General features: G+C 40.5%; 1 protein-coding gene across 1 annotated transcript in view; it reads left to right on the forward strand.

Annotated features, from left to right (window-relative positions):
• Positions 1–15637, forward strand: part of EML5 (echinoderm microtubule associated protein like 5) — a 204294-nt gene that overhangs the window by 166236 nt on the left and 22421 nt on the right. Inside the window, exons 29-32 of the mRNA XM_025215565.1 lie at positions 1280–1409; positions 5030–5128; positions 7408–7428; positions 10815–10988. Coding sequence (XP_025071350.1) covers positions 1280–1409; positions 5030–5128; positions 7408–7428; positions 10815–10988 — 424 coding nt within the window. The remainder of the gene's footprint in view (positions 1–1279; positions 1410–5029; positions 5129–7407; positions 7429–10814; positions 10989–15637) is intronic.

Raw genomic sequence — 15637 nt, forward strand, 5'->3', positions numbered from 1 at the left:
ATCCTGCCATTGATGGCATTTGTGCAGTTCCACTCCAAAGTGGAACTTTGCTTAAGAACAGTGAGCTGTTACCTGCCTCCCTGTCACCTAATATCAAGTGGCTGCAATAATGTCATGCTTCATGAAGCTACCTCCATGTAATTTACATTGGTGTACAAACCATTTAAGCATGTCACTTGTCCAGGTCTTCAGTATTTATTTAATTAACTGAGTTGTATTATTTGGCTAGGGACAGAAATTACACATAAACCAGTATAAGTGATCAGAAACCAACTCAAATCTGTAACACAGCAGAAGTTCAGTGCACATAAACTACTTTCAAGATGGCTAAAACCAGTTTAAAATGAACCTGGATGGATGTATTATCAGACCTAACTGATTTAGGTTAAATCAGTTTATTGAACTTCTGTCCCAGATTCCCTCCAGATTCAAGTTAATTCATTCCCCCAGTATCCCAGGATTCTTTGCACCTCCCCGACAAACCACCCCTCGCAGCATGGGTGTGCTAGTTTTGGCTCAAGGTGTCTGCTCCAGCTGAGCAGGGACTCTGGACCACTGCAGGCATGTGACTGCATTTCCAGAATCAAAAGTAAATGTCTGTTCACTTACCTATAGGTTCAATCTATGCAGTTTAGATTAATCTGCCAAGATTGAATCAGTTCAGCCTCGGGTTTCTTGACTGTCTGTACTTAGCCTTCAAGGCCGACCCAGAAACTTTTTTAGACTCAAGGTACCCCTCCTTTGACTTGAGGCACCCTCCATAACTTGTGGATTGAGCAGCACCCCATTTCAAGAACTAATTGATTTATTACAATCCCTTTGCAGGGGACCAGGCAGTGGGGATGGGGAAATGGCCAGGCAGGAAGATCCTGAGCCTGCCCCAATCTGCTTATCTCCTCACACCTGGAGGCTGAGCCTTTCCTTATCTGCTTATCTAATCATACTTCCTGATGCACCCTTCAAAGGATCTCATAGTACCCCAAGGTGCCCCAGCACCCTAATCCAAGAGTCACTGTTCTAGGCTGTCTCTAGTCTAAATATATAAAAGAATAAAATTCTCATAACATCCAAAGAATATTATAGGATAAAGTGAACAAGGGATAAGTGTGAGGTGCCCTGGTGCCATAGAAAGTTGATCAATCCTGATGTTTTTGGGTATCCCTAAAAGGTGTTTTCCCCTGGCAGTATAGGCAACTAAAAATGTGTTTTTAAAAATAAAGCACTATGAAATCTTTAATCCTTTTTCTAAAGTACTTAACATGCTTAAATCTGTTTTTAGGACCTAGTTTTGGAGCTGGTATTTGGCTACCGAGGCAAGGACTGCAGGAACAATGTGCACTATCTGAATGATGGTGCTGATATAATTTATCATACAGCATCTGTTGGAATTCTCTATAATGTGGCAACAGGTAGGATAAACTGGTAATATTTTTATATTTCACACATTCAGCCAACAGTCCATGTGATAATCAGTATACTTTAAATCTTAGAGAGCTATCTGGAAGAATGAATTTATGTGTTATGAATATTGAAAAAATTCAATTATGGAGGGAAATCTAGCTAAAATAAGTACAGTCAAAGGGTATATGATATATATTATTCATACTGTGTAAAAAATAGATCTTAACAAATCCCTGTGGTAACAGTGTTTGGAAGGAGGTAAGAATCCAATTATTGCAATATTAGCTTTCTGAAACTCAGTAGGGCTTCTTATCCTCCATTCCTGTGTACAGGAATTGGGGGGGGAGGAGGGTTATTTAAAAAAAAAAGTTCATGTTCTCTGCTGACAACAATGTACTACCAAAGAAACTATAATATAAGAGAGACTATCACTTCCCATTTTTATGCTGTGCCAACCCTGTAAGATGCACATCAGTCTTCCATGGTGCCTTCTATAGTATAGTTGCTCTTTTAGAATCTCTGTCAGGAGAAATGAGGGAATCACTGCTACTGTGTCATTTTTTTTTAAATTGCTTTAATATTTATTTTAAGCCATATCTTTGGTTAAAGAGGAATGTCAAAAGTAAAATTAAACTTTAAAGCTTCTGTTATGCCCTCGGAAACTAGCGTGAAGTAAAATTTTATTTCTCATAAATCCTAAAAGGCTACATTTTGATTTTAAATTTAAAACTTTTATGATTTACACATTTCTGCAAGGAATTTTCTCTTAAACTAGTTCAAAATGATAGGCATATGAAACATGTATTGGAATGTATCTTGAACAAGTTTGGGTAAATGACGTGTATAGTGAAGGCTTCTGTAGTTCATTTGTGCTTTTTCAAAAGGAAGGCAGAATATAAATTAATTTGTTATGATCATTTCCACTGACTTTTCTTAAATAAGACATGAACATGTAAATGTGTTTCAGTGGTCACATTATTTAGCTATGCATATTGTCCATATGAAGCTCCAATAGAATGTTTTCATGTTGCACAGCAGCATCATATTTTCCATATATTACAGAAAACCTATTTTAGGAATACTTTACAAAGGTTTTAACATTTTTATATTGTCTATTTTTTTTAATTTCCATTTTTGAACTAGTGTCTCATCTTTCAGTTTTTCTATACCTTATGTTTATACTCATTGCCTTCATTGTCAATGCTACATAGTAGACTAAGCCTTTTATAGGGTTTGTGATTCTCTACTATTATTTGTAGTTTGAAAATACAGATGATTTATTCAGTGATTCAAGTCTGTAAAGCACCATCAGGTCAATACTGCACAGAAATATTACAGTATCTTAGTACTACATATATCTTGTCATATCTTTAGCTTATGTGTAAAAAAAGCTTTATCTCTATCTACAGATGTGTTACTAGTAAATTTGTGATCTTTAAGTGTGTCCCTTTATCAGAAAGGAAAGAACAGTTGCTTACAATCAACAGTGTTTGTTTTGGCATATATTTTCTTACTCTATTTCCTTTCTGTGTTAGGAAAATTGCTTTTTTGTGACCATTAAGTGACACAGCACTTAGTGTCTCTGTGTATCAGCTATGATTCATATTATTCTTTGCCATCTATTTTTTTTATCAAATGGAAATATGGTGTCATCTGTCAGAACATCTCACTTAGGAAAAATTTGATTACAACATATTGTCAATCAGCCTCCTATATAGTGGATGCTCAATAAGTATATAAGTTACCAGCTAGGTTGATCTTTTAGAGCATTTTACCTTGAAAAATGTTCACTTAAGAAGACTGAACTGCTTAAAAATATATTTTGACTTTTGACTAAAGACACAGAAGATATATTTACTTAGCATGTGTATGAATGTTCTAAGGTAATTTTTCCATTGCACTTTTTCTGTACACTGATTTACTATGCTTTTGACAGATGCATTATTTACTGTGCATTATACATTATTATAAATACATCACTCATTTTATTTTATTTTTCAAATGTAAAGTTTATTACATGTATTTTTAGTATAGTACATAGAACGTTTTCAGAACTGTTTTCTAAAGTGGGGTGCACTAGAATTATATTTATAGATTTTCATTTTCACAACTGTTTTATATATACCATAACGTCTTAATTTATAAGTTGACCTCATGTTTTCAGGCTCAACTTTAAGAAAAAATAAGTCTATAACTACAGATAAAGACCTTGAATTCCTATTGCTTTTACAAAGTCCCACAGGAGACTCAAACAAAAGGGAAAGAACATAAAGGGTTCAAAGCAATAAAAACCCCAAAATACAATCTGAGCTGCAAGAATTCTAATTTGGTATTTGTTTCACATGTACAAAAATTCAAGTATAAAAGTCAAGACTGAAGGGAACCAGTTTATAAATTGTCCTCTTGAATAAGATAAGTGCAATTTTTATGGCTTTTTTGGAGGAAGAAAAATAAAAAGGTAGACTGGGGCCCCCTCTACACCTTACATGTGTTATGCAATTACCTAGTTAATTGCATAATTAATTTAGACAGGCCACACATGCAAATTAACAATCACACCATAAAAAGGTCCATCCAGCTATATAAAGTTAGAGCAGGAAAACATGTACTAACTTTATAGCTGTTTTCTATCCAGCTCTAATTTGCATGTGTAGCATAGTTATGCCCCCCATGGCTAAGAGCTGTATCAGCTGATGGAGCTTCCAGCTGCGGGGGTGCACCATGCACTGTAGTGGCAACAGCTATGGGGTCTTCCAGCCACAGCACCATCCCATGGGCTCCCAGGGGTAAGAGTCCTGTAAGCTGATGAGAGACTCCCATCAGTGGCAGTGTTTCAAGCGACTCCAATCCACAGCAGCCCATGGGGTGGCACCATGGTTGGGAGTCCACTCAGCTGCTGGACTCCCAGCTGCTGCAGTGTGTAGTGCACCCCTATAGGTGGGAGCCCCATTACCTGATGAGTCTCCCCCTACACCAGAATAAAGCATGATAGGATCTCATGTTGGATCCCACAATCACGCCACCTGCCGTGCACATTAGATCCTATCACACCTTTACCTGAATATCTAGAAGAGTCCTAGTAGTCAGATCCATGTAATATCAGCTAGGTGCATCTACATGAGGTGCTGATTGTGCAGTACAATTGCATGGCAAAAACCATGCCAAGACGTTACTGCACAGTAGTGTTAGGCTACTGTGCAGTAGTGTCACTTAAAAGGCATTCACTGGGGCTACTGTGCAGTAACCACTGCAAAGTAGCATATCATGTAGATGTGTCCACTAATCATCAAACAGCACCCCAGCTGCATAAGAAAACAACTATTTGTGATCCTTTTTTGTTGCTAATGTAACAATAATGAAGTCTAAAGTCGCTTTGGGGACAAATTTGACCCTTATTTAAATTTTCTTATAGGAGAATGAGGCAGAGAATTTAAGGACCTTGTCTAGCCTCACTGAGGGGTGTATCAGATTGAGGATGAGTACTCATAGGGGTCCCTGACTCTCAATTTTTTTGTTTGGACTATGAAATCAGCATTATGTCATTTGCTAATAAACATTAAAAAGATTTAAAATGTCAAATATGTATATATATTTTAACAAGCACTATGTTGTTATTTTTTGATTGTAGGCTCTCAGTCTTTTTACCAGGAACATAATGATGATATTTTGTGCCTCACTGTAAATCAGCACCCCAAATTTATCAACATTGTGGCAACTGGCCAAGTAGGTATGTTTGTATTTAAAAAAAAAAAAGAAATTAACATATAAGCATGTTAGGGTCATCTGAGTTCAAACACAGAGATTATTTGATTATGCTATCTCCATTTGCATGAGTGTTACTCAGTTACCTGTCCTCTTTATTTTTTTGTTTGAATGTAATTTAATCAAATTAAACTAAAATTACGGAGGGGCCACCAATAGGCAAAGATTATTTTTCGTTTGAAGTATTTTCAAAGAGAAAATTTGGAAATGTTGAGCCTCATCTGAGTTCATCTGTGCTTTTACTTAATATCCAACTTGTTTTAGGACATCATCATTTTGTCCAGTCTTTCTAATAATCTCAATAATTATTTATTAATAAAAAGAGAGAGAAGTGAAAAACATTTCAATAAAAGACCCTGTTTTTTATCTTAAGTAGAAAGAGTTTTTAAACTAGTAGTGCATTTATCCCACCCAGCAAGGTCTTTAGTCTCTATAACTAGCGTACTCATATTAAATGTTGCTAATCGTCTAAACAGAGCCAATGCAATGAGAATCTAGGCTTTATTAAAAAGGTATCAAAATAAAGTTAAAATTGACACGTAAATTCACCAAATCAAAGAACACCTTACAGCCACATTGTTAAATCAACACTGCTGAGTCTACACAATACAGCACGACAAAAGCTTTGGTTATTTGCACAGTTCAAACTGATGTTGCATATATTTGAATATTTTTAGCAATGAATAGTGCATGTTTTAGACCCAACAAAATGTAAAGGACAGATTTGTTTAACATAAGTAGATTTATTATTTTTCTGCAGATAATTCTAAATGCCGTGTCCTCTGCCAGACCTCAGTTTCTGTAGCATTTTGTAGCAGTGCAGTGTATGTGATTTTCAACTCAGCATTTTTAGTAACAGTGTGTTACTTCAAAAAAACCCAAACAAGTAGAGTTCATTTACTGTAGCTGCATAATTGCATAATTGAAATAAACATTTTCTCATTGATTGATAGCATGGTTCCCACAAGTGATCTGGCAGTCATAATTCTGTATTTCTGGGCTTTTCTCATTTTCCCACCTCTTTCATGCAAAACTTTTGAAAAACATTTAAATGGAGTTTTATCTGGACATTTTTCACATACGATGTATTGGCAAGAATATTCACATGAAAAGTTATTGCTGCCCCTGGGTCATTTGATCCTCTTTATTTCTTTATTGTCTGATTCTATTTTTACCCCTCTGGAATAGGAGATGCTGCCACATGCAGATTCTTATGGCTTATTTCATGTTCTTCTATGCTTTTTTATACACACAAGGAACCTCAGGGCACTTCATGTTTGTGTGTCACATAATTGTGCTCTGTAACAGGATGACTTCTGCTTGGTGTTTGTTTTATACCCTGCATTGAGCAATTAAGACCAGGATCTAATGACTCCTTAGAAATAAAACCATTTTCATGTAAATAATGCCAGGAATTTGAAAGGAGAAAAGGAAGTTTAAAAAATGAAATAAAATCAAGATGTTTTCTCATCAGAACAGTTTCTAAATTTGAACAGGCACTAAAGTCATATGCATATGTTTAATTGATACTGTTATTTGTAACCACTCTATAACTTGAATCAATATAGTTTCAACATAATGCAGTCTACAAAGATTTGCAGAAATATTATTTTAATGGATTTTCAAGTTTCAGTGGTATCACAGTGGAGTCTTTGTAAATTGCATTCGAAATAAATTTGAGATCAGTTTCTATATACTGTATGAATTTATCATCATCAATATCATGCAAAATACCTAGCTATTTCTCTAATTTGGGTTAGATCCTTTATAATGTTGATAATTCACCCTTCCTACTGAAATATGGAAGTTGAGGGTAGTCCACACTTTTTAGGATCAGGCTGCTTATCAATACCCAAGCCCAATTTTTATTTGTGTTCAGATGGCAATTGATTTTTTTTCATGCCAGAAACATGAAAAATATGCTTCTCATTTAGAGATTTAGCCAAGAAAGACCTGACTATAAACCCAAGGACATTTTTATATTCTGTAACTCAAAATGATCAAACAATTGAACACAAAATATTAATCCTACTTATTTGTACTTTATGACATGACTTTAAACACTTACACATTAAACATCAATAATAGTTCAACTTTAATGATAATAGCAGTATTGGGGCTGCAATAATACAAATAGATGACCTCAAGGTGTGTGTTAAGAAATTACGCTTTATGTAGCATATATTTCTTTAGCACTTATTTTATTCTTGGTCTAATTATTTTTCTGCTGCTTTTCCATTACAGGAGACTCAGCAGATATGTCAGGTAAGGGAAATAAAATTTTAACATCTTCAGGTATAATTAGGCTTTTAGTGGTCTTCTACATAATTATAGAGCAATAAGTTATGTGAAAATATTTGAAGCCTATTAAAATCCTATATCAATCATAGTATTGCCTCAGTACTGAACATAACCTACAATAGTTCAGTAAAATGTAAGAGTAGAACATTTCTTTTACCAAAAATCAATCTGCTAAAAATGTTAAAGCTATTTTTGCTGAAACGTATTCCCTCCTTGCTGCCCAATGATAAACTATTCCTAACACCATATTGCTACTGTAGCATACCTGTACAGGCATGCAGTTTTGACAGAAGTTATTGGGGCTGACAGCTAGCATTTATTTTATATAATTCAATTGAGGAGGCCTAGGTGACTGAGTGAATAAAGCAATCACCCTTTACATATACTGTATGATTGTCTTGCAAATACTCCCAGTGATCCAAAATGATTGTGATGTCAGTTCAATTTTGTGATGCATCATTTTGGGTCTTTTGACAGTCTTGACTGAGCTATTTTTAATTAAAAAAATGTTTAACTGTGAACTTAAGGATCCATCACCATCATGTGTGAGTGCATTCATTGTTGGGTAGTCATTGTAATGTTGTTTGTCATACATCTGACACAGAGATGCATAAATGTATGTTCATATGTACACACTGAATCTGATATTTTCTATGTTTTACTAAAAATATTTAACTGTGCAGAGGCATGGTGAAACTTTAAAATGTATGTTGACTTTTTGGGATATGTCAAATTGTGGTTGTTCTGGGGCTGGAAGGAAAAACACAAAGGAGCTTTTCCCCAACTCACATCTCCTATGTAAAAGGCAACCATAAGGTATTTGTCCATAAGAGTTCAGGAGGAACTTCTCTACTGCTGTATATAAGTAACTCCAGCTACTTCTGCCTGGGAACAACTCTTTCTCTTCCATCTTCCCCATAGAACTACTCTATTTTTTTAATATTTGAAAAAATATTAATATTTTAAATATTTTTTAATAAACCTATATAGTTTCTGGAACCACATTATATTCTCTGTAAGAGGTGAAAGCCAGGCAGGAGCTCTAGGGACTTGAGGCCCAGTACTGCCTAGGAATCATAAGGGTGCCCAGGATTGGGCCCCGCAAGCCTCCAGAGTACCTGCCCAGAGTGTCTGGAGAGCATGGGCAGCTCTGTGCTGCCTGCACTCTCCTGCCACAAAAGCAAACAGATATCCGTCGCTAAAAATTTTTACAATCTATTACCATCTGTGGCACAGCCACAAATTTTGGGCGTTCATGGTGTGACAAGGGGTATGGATATCTGTTTGCTTGGCAGTTTAAAGGTGAGGAAAGGTAACATCTATTTCCACCCTTAGATAAGCCTGACTGTTTTGTGAGCAGTTTAACCTTTTGTGAAGATTATTATTGATTTTCAAGTAGACTTGGACTTTTGAATTATAAGGACATTTAAAAAAAATCTCACATGCAGTCTGGTTTGGGGCCTCATTATTCTAGACACAGATTGCAAGAGGCAAGGATTTCAGTGCACCAAATGCCCTGATGGAAACTATGAGTGAAATCAGACAAGAACTAAGCACCAGAATGAACGATCACAGAAAAAAGATAATGGACAGAGGCACTAGAACACAGGCAGAACATTTTTCACAGTCTAACCTTGAGGTTTTCATGCTCCAGGGAAACTTTCAAAAGACAAGCCTGTGAACAAAGTAACAAAGTAATTAGCCTGTTGGACAATAAGAACCCCGGACTTAACATAGGTAATGATTTCATGGCCTGTTATAATCTATGGTGATATTTACTAATCTCTGCACTTCACAGGTGATAATGACCCTTCTAAACAGTCTTGCTCTTCCACTTACCAGGTTTTTAATGCATCTTTCTTATCTGTTGGCAACCTGATAATTTCTTTTGTATCCTGTTTTTATTTACAGTAGGGAGTTTTACACAAACCTTTGTTTCAGTTACTCTTTAGGCCTAATGTATCTGCATCAATCTTGGAAACCTGATGAAGGGCACTTGTACTTGAAAGCTTGTCTTTGTCTTTCTCAGCCCTACAGTTGGTCCAATAAAATGTCATCCACACACACAGCCTCTCGCATTTTTCCTAGACCATCATGGTTACAACCTCATTCTAGCACTACACAGATTGCAAGTGATACATAGATCTTTGGGATTTCTGCAGAGCCCAGGTGTTTCTGTTCTAGAAATAGCAAATAATAATAATACTCTTGCATCTTAAAGAATTTTCAACTGAAATAACACACACAGAGAACATACCCTTGTTCTTCTACATTGATAAACTAGCCAATGATTCAGCTGATGTACTGCTGTGTGTAGCCTGCACTTTTAGACTGATGGTCATGTTGGAGAAATAGAGACTTTGCTTTTGTCCTTTAATTTTTTTGTAGAAATCTCATCTGAAAACCCCACTCAGATATTACATTATTGACAAGCTACAAACATCTAGAGAACATGTGCTTCAGAGTTCTAAGTTTCTAAGTTAGTGGATCAGGCCAAGACAATTTACCTGGAGACATCTGAACAGACATTCAAATGCTGAGTTCCTGAAGAGCAGAGAGCTTGCAATGCTGATGCTGCTGTGTCATGGGGTGCCTGGGAACACATTTTAGTGCTCTGCTGGCTTCCTCAGTTTACCTGGAGACAGATGAGAGCAGTGCACAGGGCAGCCCAATTGACTGAACCAGACTGTTCAGATTTAGTCTGTTTCCGTGTAACATGATGTGGGGATTATGAAGGGGCATATTCTGTTCTCTGCTCAGCTGAAGCAGCAAGAGTATAGCGAGTGGTATGGTCTCCCTGAGGGGAACAGGAGCAAAGCACTCTGGGTTGCTTGAGAATCATGTTGTGGCTTCTCTCAGAAAAGAACATGTACAGGTATTCAAATTCCCAGGAGAATTTATCTTGGGAGAGATTTAACCAAGGTTGTTCCTAGTTTATCTTTTTTCCTGGAGTGGCCATTTTTGCTCTATGAGAAAAATCCTGAACATCTGTACATTCTTGGTTTCTAGTGGGAGAGCAGTGAGTCTCCAAGGAGATACTGAATGTCTATATGTGGCCTGGGGATAAAAGGAAGAATGGACTGCCAATATAAGGGGCTCTGCTGTGTTTCTAAAGTCAAGCAGCAGTTGGAGAGAGGGGTTAGTCACAAAGTCTAAGTAGGACAACATAACTTGCCTCTAGTGATTTTGTTCACAGAAATTCAGTTTATAAAGTAGAGGCCAATATCTTCCTTTTTAACCAAACCACTTTAATTTTCTTAGTACTAAAAACCTTTTTTGCTTTCAGGACCAAAAACATTTGATACAGTTTAAATATATAACAAATAACTGATGTTTTTATATTTGTTTAGCTACAGCTCCTTCTATCCACGTGTGGGATGCCATGAGCAAACAGACACTGTCTGTACTGAGATGCTACCATTCAAAGGGAGTTTGTTCAGTCAGTTTCAGTGCCACGGGCAAACTTCTTCTCTCTGTAGGGCTGGATCCTGAACACACCATAACCATTTGGAAGTGGCAGGAAGGTAGGAAAGCATTTGTCTTGGTAGACTATATTTTTATTTCCTCTGAATAAATTCAGAGTACATGCAAAGCCTGCAATGTAAAAATATAAGTGTTCAGGTGGTAAGAATGATAATAAATGCTCTACATGTAAGTGTTTTATAACCTTTACAAGTAAGCATAAACTAGCTGTACTTAACTGTTTTAATAACTGCTGAAGGCATTTCCTTTGAGCTTTCTTTGTAAAAATTGTATATGAAAAATCCTTGATTTCAAATTATAAAGCAAATCCTACTTTTCATTCAATGTCTTACCAATTCTCTTTGCTCCTGCTAATTAGAAATATTTACAGTTTTCTTTTACACCCAGAAGGAATCCTCTAGTTTAGATATTGACTGACTTGAGTGAACTTCCAACTACAAAGTTTTCAAAAAAAGCTGAAATTCTTGATAATCTGATGCCTAAGCAATGTCTTCTATCCAGTCCCTGGAATTTTATCATAGGGACTAAACTTTTGTTCCAACAGATTCACTCTGGGTTCAAGGATTAGGAACCCCTATGGTTTTTTATCACCCTCTCTTCTACATGTTCCTGTTCCTTCTCTCCTTTCTTTCCTATCTGGAAAGTCTGTACTCAGACCTAGACCCAAAGTTACCACTGCAGACTCCTTCCCTATCTGAATGTCTCTGTTGGCCAAGGAAAATGTATCAGAAGTGATAGTATCATAAAAAAATAGAGCTGGAGGGAACCTCAGGGGGTCATCTAGTCCACCCCCCTGCTCAAGGTAGGAAGATCCATATCTAATCCATCTTAGACAAGTGTTTGCATAAGGATGGGTGGGTGAGTGAATTGGATGTGAGCCACAAGCAATGCCTAAAGAGGGTGTGGGGATCCAGAATGGAGCAAGGGCAGCACCTCATCTGCTCTTTCTCCTCCTGCCTTTCCAGCTTTAACCCTGGCAGCAAGCAGCAGAGGCACAGGACTGTGTCAGTGAGTGAAGGATGTTCTGGGAAATGTAGTTCTGTTAAGAGTGGCAGTGCATAGGAGCAGCGGTGAAGTTTGTTGCTGCTGGGGGGAGATGACACCCCATTTTTTGCTGCTGAAAACAGGAGTCCTTTTGCCCACTTGACAGGGTTGTCTGCAGCAAAAAGAAAATGAGGTGCCATCTCCCGCTAGCAGCATCCAACTTCAGCAGCTGCTCCTGTATGATGCCCACTGCTGGGCTGTCCAGAGCTAGAGCCCTGCAAAGCAGGTAAAGAGGGTGGGTGGAGTGCTCTCAGTGAAGTTCTGGCCAGTTACAGCTCTGAGTGTTTATCTAATCTATTCTTAAAAACTGTAAGAGCAATCCTCACTCACAGCTCCCAGGCCTAATGCTCAAGCTTTACTAGACTCAAAGACCCAGGCTGCTGCTGCTGTGGCACAGGTTCCTGCACCAGGGCTACTGCTGCCATGGCTCCCCAGCAGCCAGCATTCTTGCACATCGCTATAAAGCAGCACCAGGGGAAAGGGCCCACCCTAGGTAGGTCACTGATGGTAGCAATTATTCAGATCAGGTCAGGCAGAGACTGATGCATGTTGAGCATGAATACATGATATACAAAGGAAAAACCATACCATTTCAGTTCAGGAATCCGTCTTCGAATTGCTTATCCTCTAGTACAGGGCTGCCTAACTGGTGGTCCACAAGGCATTAATATGTGGTCTGCAGGCTCCTGCTCAGCTGCTGCTCCTTCCCATTGCTCCTGCTGCTCTGGAAGCCAGGGCCTCTGGTGCAGGGCAGCATGGTAGGAGGGGGACCTGCATGGGTAGGGAGGCCCTGGGGGCCCACAGCCCATATGGCATCCATCTGCAGTCAGTCTTACCTCCATCCTTGGAAAGGTCTTTGAAAAGATTATGAAGGATCGTATCTGGGGGAGTCCAGTGGGAAAAATAATGCAGCAGGGAGACCAGTATGGATTTGTAGCAGGTAGATCATGCCTGACCAATCTGGTTTCATTTTATGACAGGTTCACAAAATGCTTAGGTGCAGGATGTCATTTAGCAAGGCCTTTGATACGGTATCTCATCCCATTCTCATAAATAAATTAAGAGGCTGTGATATAGATATCTACATGGTCTGGTGGTTGGCAAATTGGCTTAGCAGTCGCACCCAGAGAGTGGTAGTAGATGGGTCGGTATTGACTTGGAAGGGTGTGAGTAGTGGGGTCTTGCAGGGTTTGGTACTTGGACCTGTACTCTTCAGTATCTTCATCAGTGACTTGGATGGGGGCATGAAGTGTACTCTGTCCAAGTTTGTGGATGATACTAAATTGTGGGGTGAAGTGCACACTCCAGAGGGTAGGGAACGATTGCAGGCAGACTGGTTAGAAAAGTGGGCAGTACACAATAGGATGCAGTACAACAAGGACAAGTGCAAAGTGCTGCACCTAGGGTGCAAACATATCCAGCACACCTACTGGCTGGGAAGTGATCCTCTCAGCAGCACAGAAGCGGAAAGGGATCTCAGAGTTATAGTGGACTCCAAGATGAACACGAGTAGTCAGTAAGACGAAAGACATCAGCAGAGCTAACTGCACTTTATCGTGCATCAGCAGACGCTTGGCAAATAGAACCAAGGAGGTGATACTTCCCCTATATGTGGCATTGGTCAGACCACAGTTGGTGTACTGCATCCAGATTTGGGCGCCGTACTTCAAGAAGGATGTTGATAGACTTGAGAGGGTCTAGAGGAGAACCACTGTGAGGAGAGACTGAGGGACCTGGACCTCTTCAGCCTCAGCAAGAGAAGGCTGAGAGGTGATCTTGTGGCCGCCTACAAATTCACTAGGGGGGTGCAGCAAGGGATCAGAGATGCTCTGTTCACCAGGGCGCCTCTTGGGGTAACAAGGAACAATGGTCACAAAATGACAGAGAGCAGATTTAGGCTAGGTATCAGGAAAAACTTCTTCACGGTAAGGGTGGCCAAAATTTGAATGGGCTTTCAAGGGAGGTGGTGCTCTCCCCTACCTTGGGGGTCTTTAAGAGAAGGCTTTATAGGCATCTGACCCCAGCGCTCTTTCTTGCCTAGGCAGGGAGTTGGACTCGATGATCTGTTGAAGTCCCTTCTGACCCTAGCATCTATGAATATGGCATCCATCCCCTGGCCACTCAGAAGTTGGACTTCAGAATGTATATGGTTCCACTTGGTAGCTAAGAGCTATTGAGCTTTTCCTGGAAAGGAAAAAGTATTTCAGGGAGCCAGATACCTTGTTCATCTTCTCCTTGGGTAATGACAAAGCTTCAGTGCATTTAAGACTATGGGCTCATGAACATGTTACCACTAAATAAGATGGGGTGCAAATTTACACTGAGTAGTATGTCAGTGGCTCTGGGTGCATATTCTTACAGTGCAGGAAGTTGAGAGATAGCTTATTCCACTTTCGCCAAGGGAAAAGCTATCTAACATTTACCGTGAAGCAAGTGTGCTCTCAGGAAGTTACTGTGGAATACCTGATGTGCCTTAAGTCCACACTGTCATTTACCTCACAATAGGTTATCTTAGGATGTGGATACACAAATTAGTATATTTAGATATAACGAAGAATTCTTGATTTCACAAAGGCACTGCCTGATAACCAGGGATCCTGGTTTTCTCTGATTAAAAATAGCAAATTCTCTGATTAAAACCCCCAAATCCGTGATAAAAATTAAAGGACCCCGCCCCCCCAGCACTGCTGGTGTCCCGCACTCCCCCGCACAGCCTCAACAGCCCTGCTGATGCCCCTCACAACAGCCCTCAAGATACAGATACACAGGCACAGACATGCAGACACAGAGGCACACACAGACACTCCCCCCAGCAGGTAAGTGTGTGTGGGGGGAAGGGGCGGGGCAGGGTGGGGGAAAGGGAAGGTGCTGGGAGGTAGAACAAGAAGCGGGGGAGTGTGCCTCTGTGCCCACTCTTAGGAGCAGGGCTAGCGGGTGAGGGCAGGGGTGCCACTCTGTGGGCCACACACGCTGGCCAACCTGACAGGGTTCGCATATGGAGACTGCCACCGCAACTCTGCCACTGCACCCTGCAATACTATCCCATGGCCACCCGCACAGCTTTGTGGGCAAGTGGCGCAGGGCACAGCAGCAGCAGTGTGGTGGCAACCACCGTGTGTGGGCCACATACATGCCACCCAGCCGGGGGGTGGAAAGGGGGGCTTGTATGCAGTGGCCACCACTGCACTGCTGCTTATGCCCCGCGACCGGCTGCATGGGTCTGCGGCGGTGCAGGGTGGTGGTGGCTGTGTGCTGGCTGGGGGGCAGAGGGGGCTTTGCGGGCAAGTGCTATCACTGCGGAGCTATGCCCTTCGCTCCTGGATCCTAGAGGTAAGTGGGTCTTAGGGGCTGTGTGGCAGGACTGGCGAAGATGGCTGGGGGCTGAGGGAGCGGGGGCTGCTGCCGGCCCCAGGTGGCACAGCGCAGCCAGGTGCAGGGTCAGGGGGTGAGAGCAGGGGTGCCCCTCTGCGGGGGGCTTTACAGGTAAGTGATGCGGGGTGCGCATGCCACCCGGCCGGCTGCCCAGGGGAGGGGGAGGCTGGCATGCAGCTGGCTGCACATCTCCGTGGCCAGCTCTGCAGCAGCAGCGAGGGATGCTGGCTGGCGGGGCCGGGGGGGCGCCCACGCCCGCGGCCGGGCGCGCCCC

This window comes from Alligator sinensis, unplaced genomic scaffold (genome assembly GCF_000455745.1).
Source record: "Alligator sinensis unplaced genomic scaffold, ASM45574v1 scaffold1141_1, whole genome shotgun sequence".
Lineage (NCBI taxonomy): Eukaryota > Metazoa > Chordata > Crocodylia > Alligatoridae > Alligator > Alligator sinensis.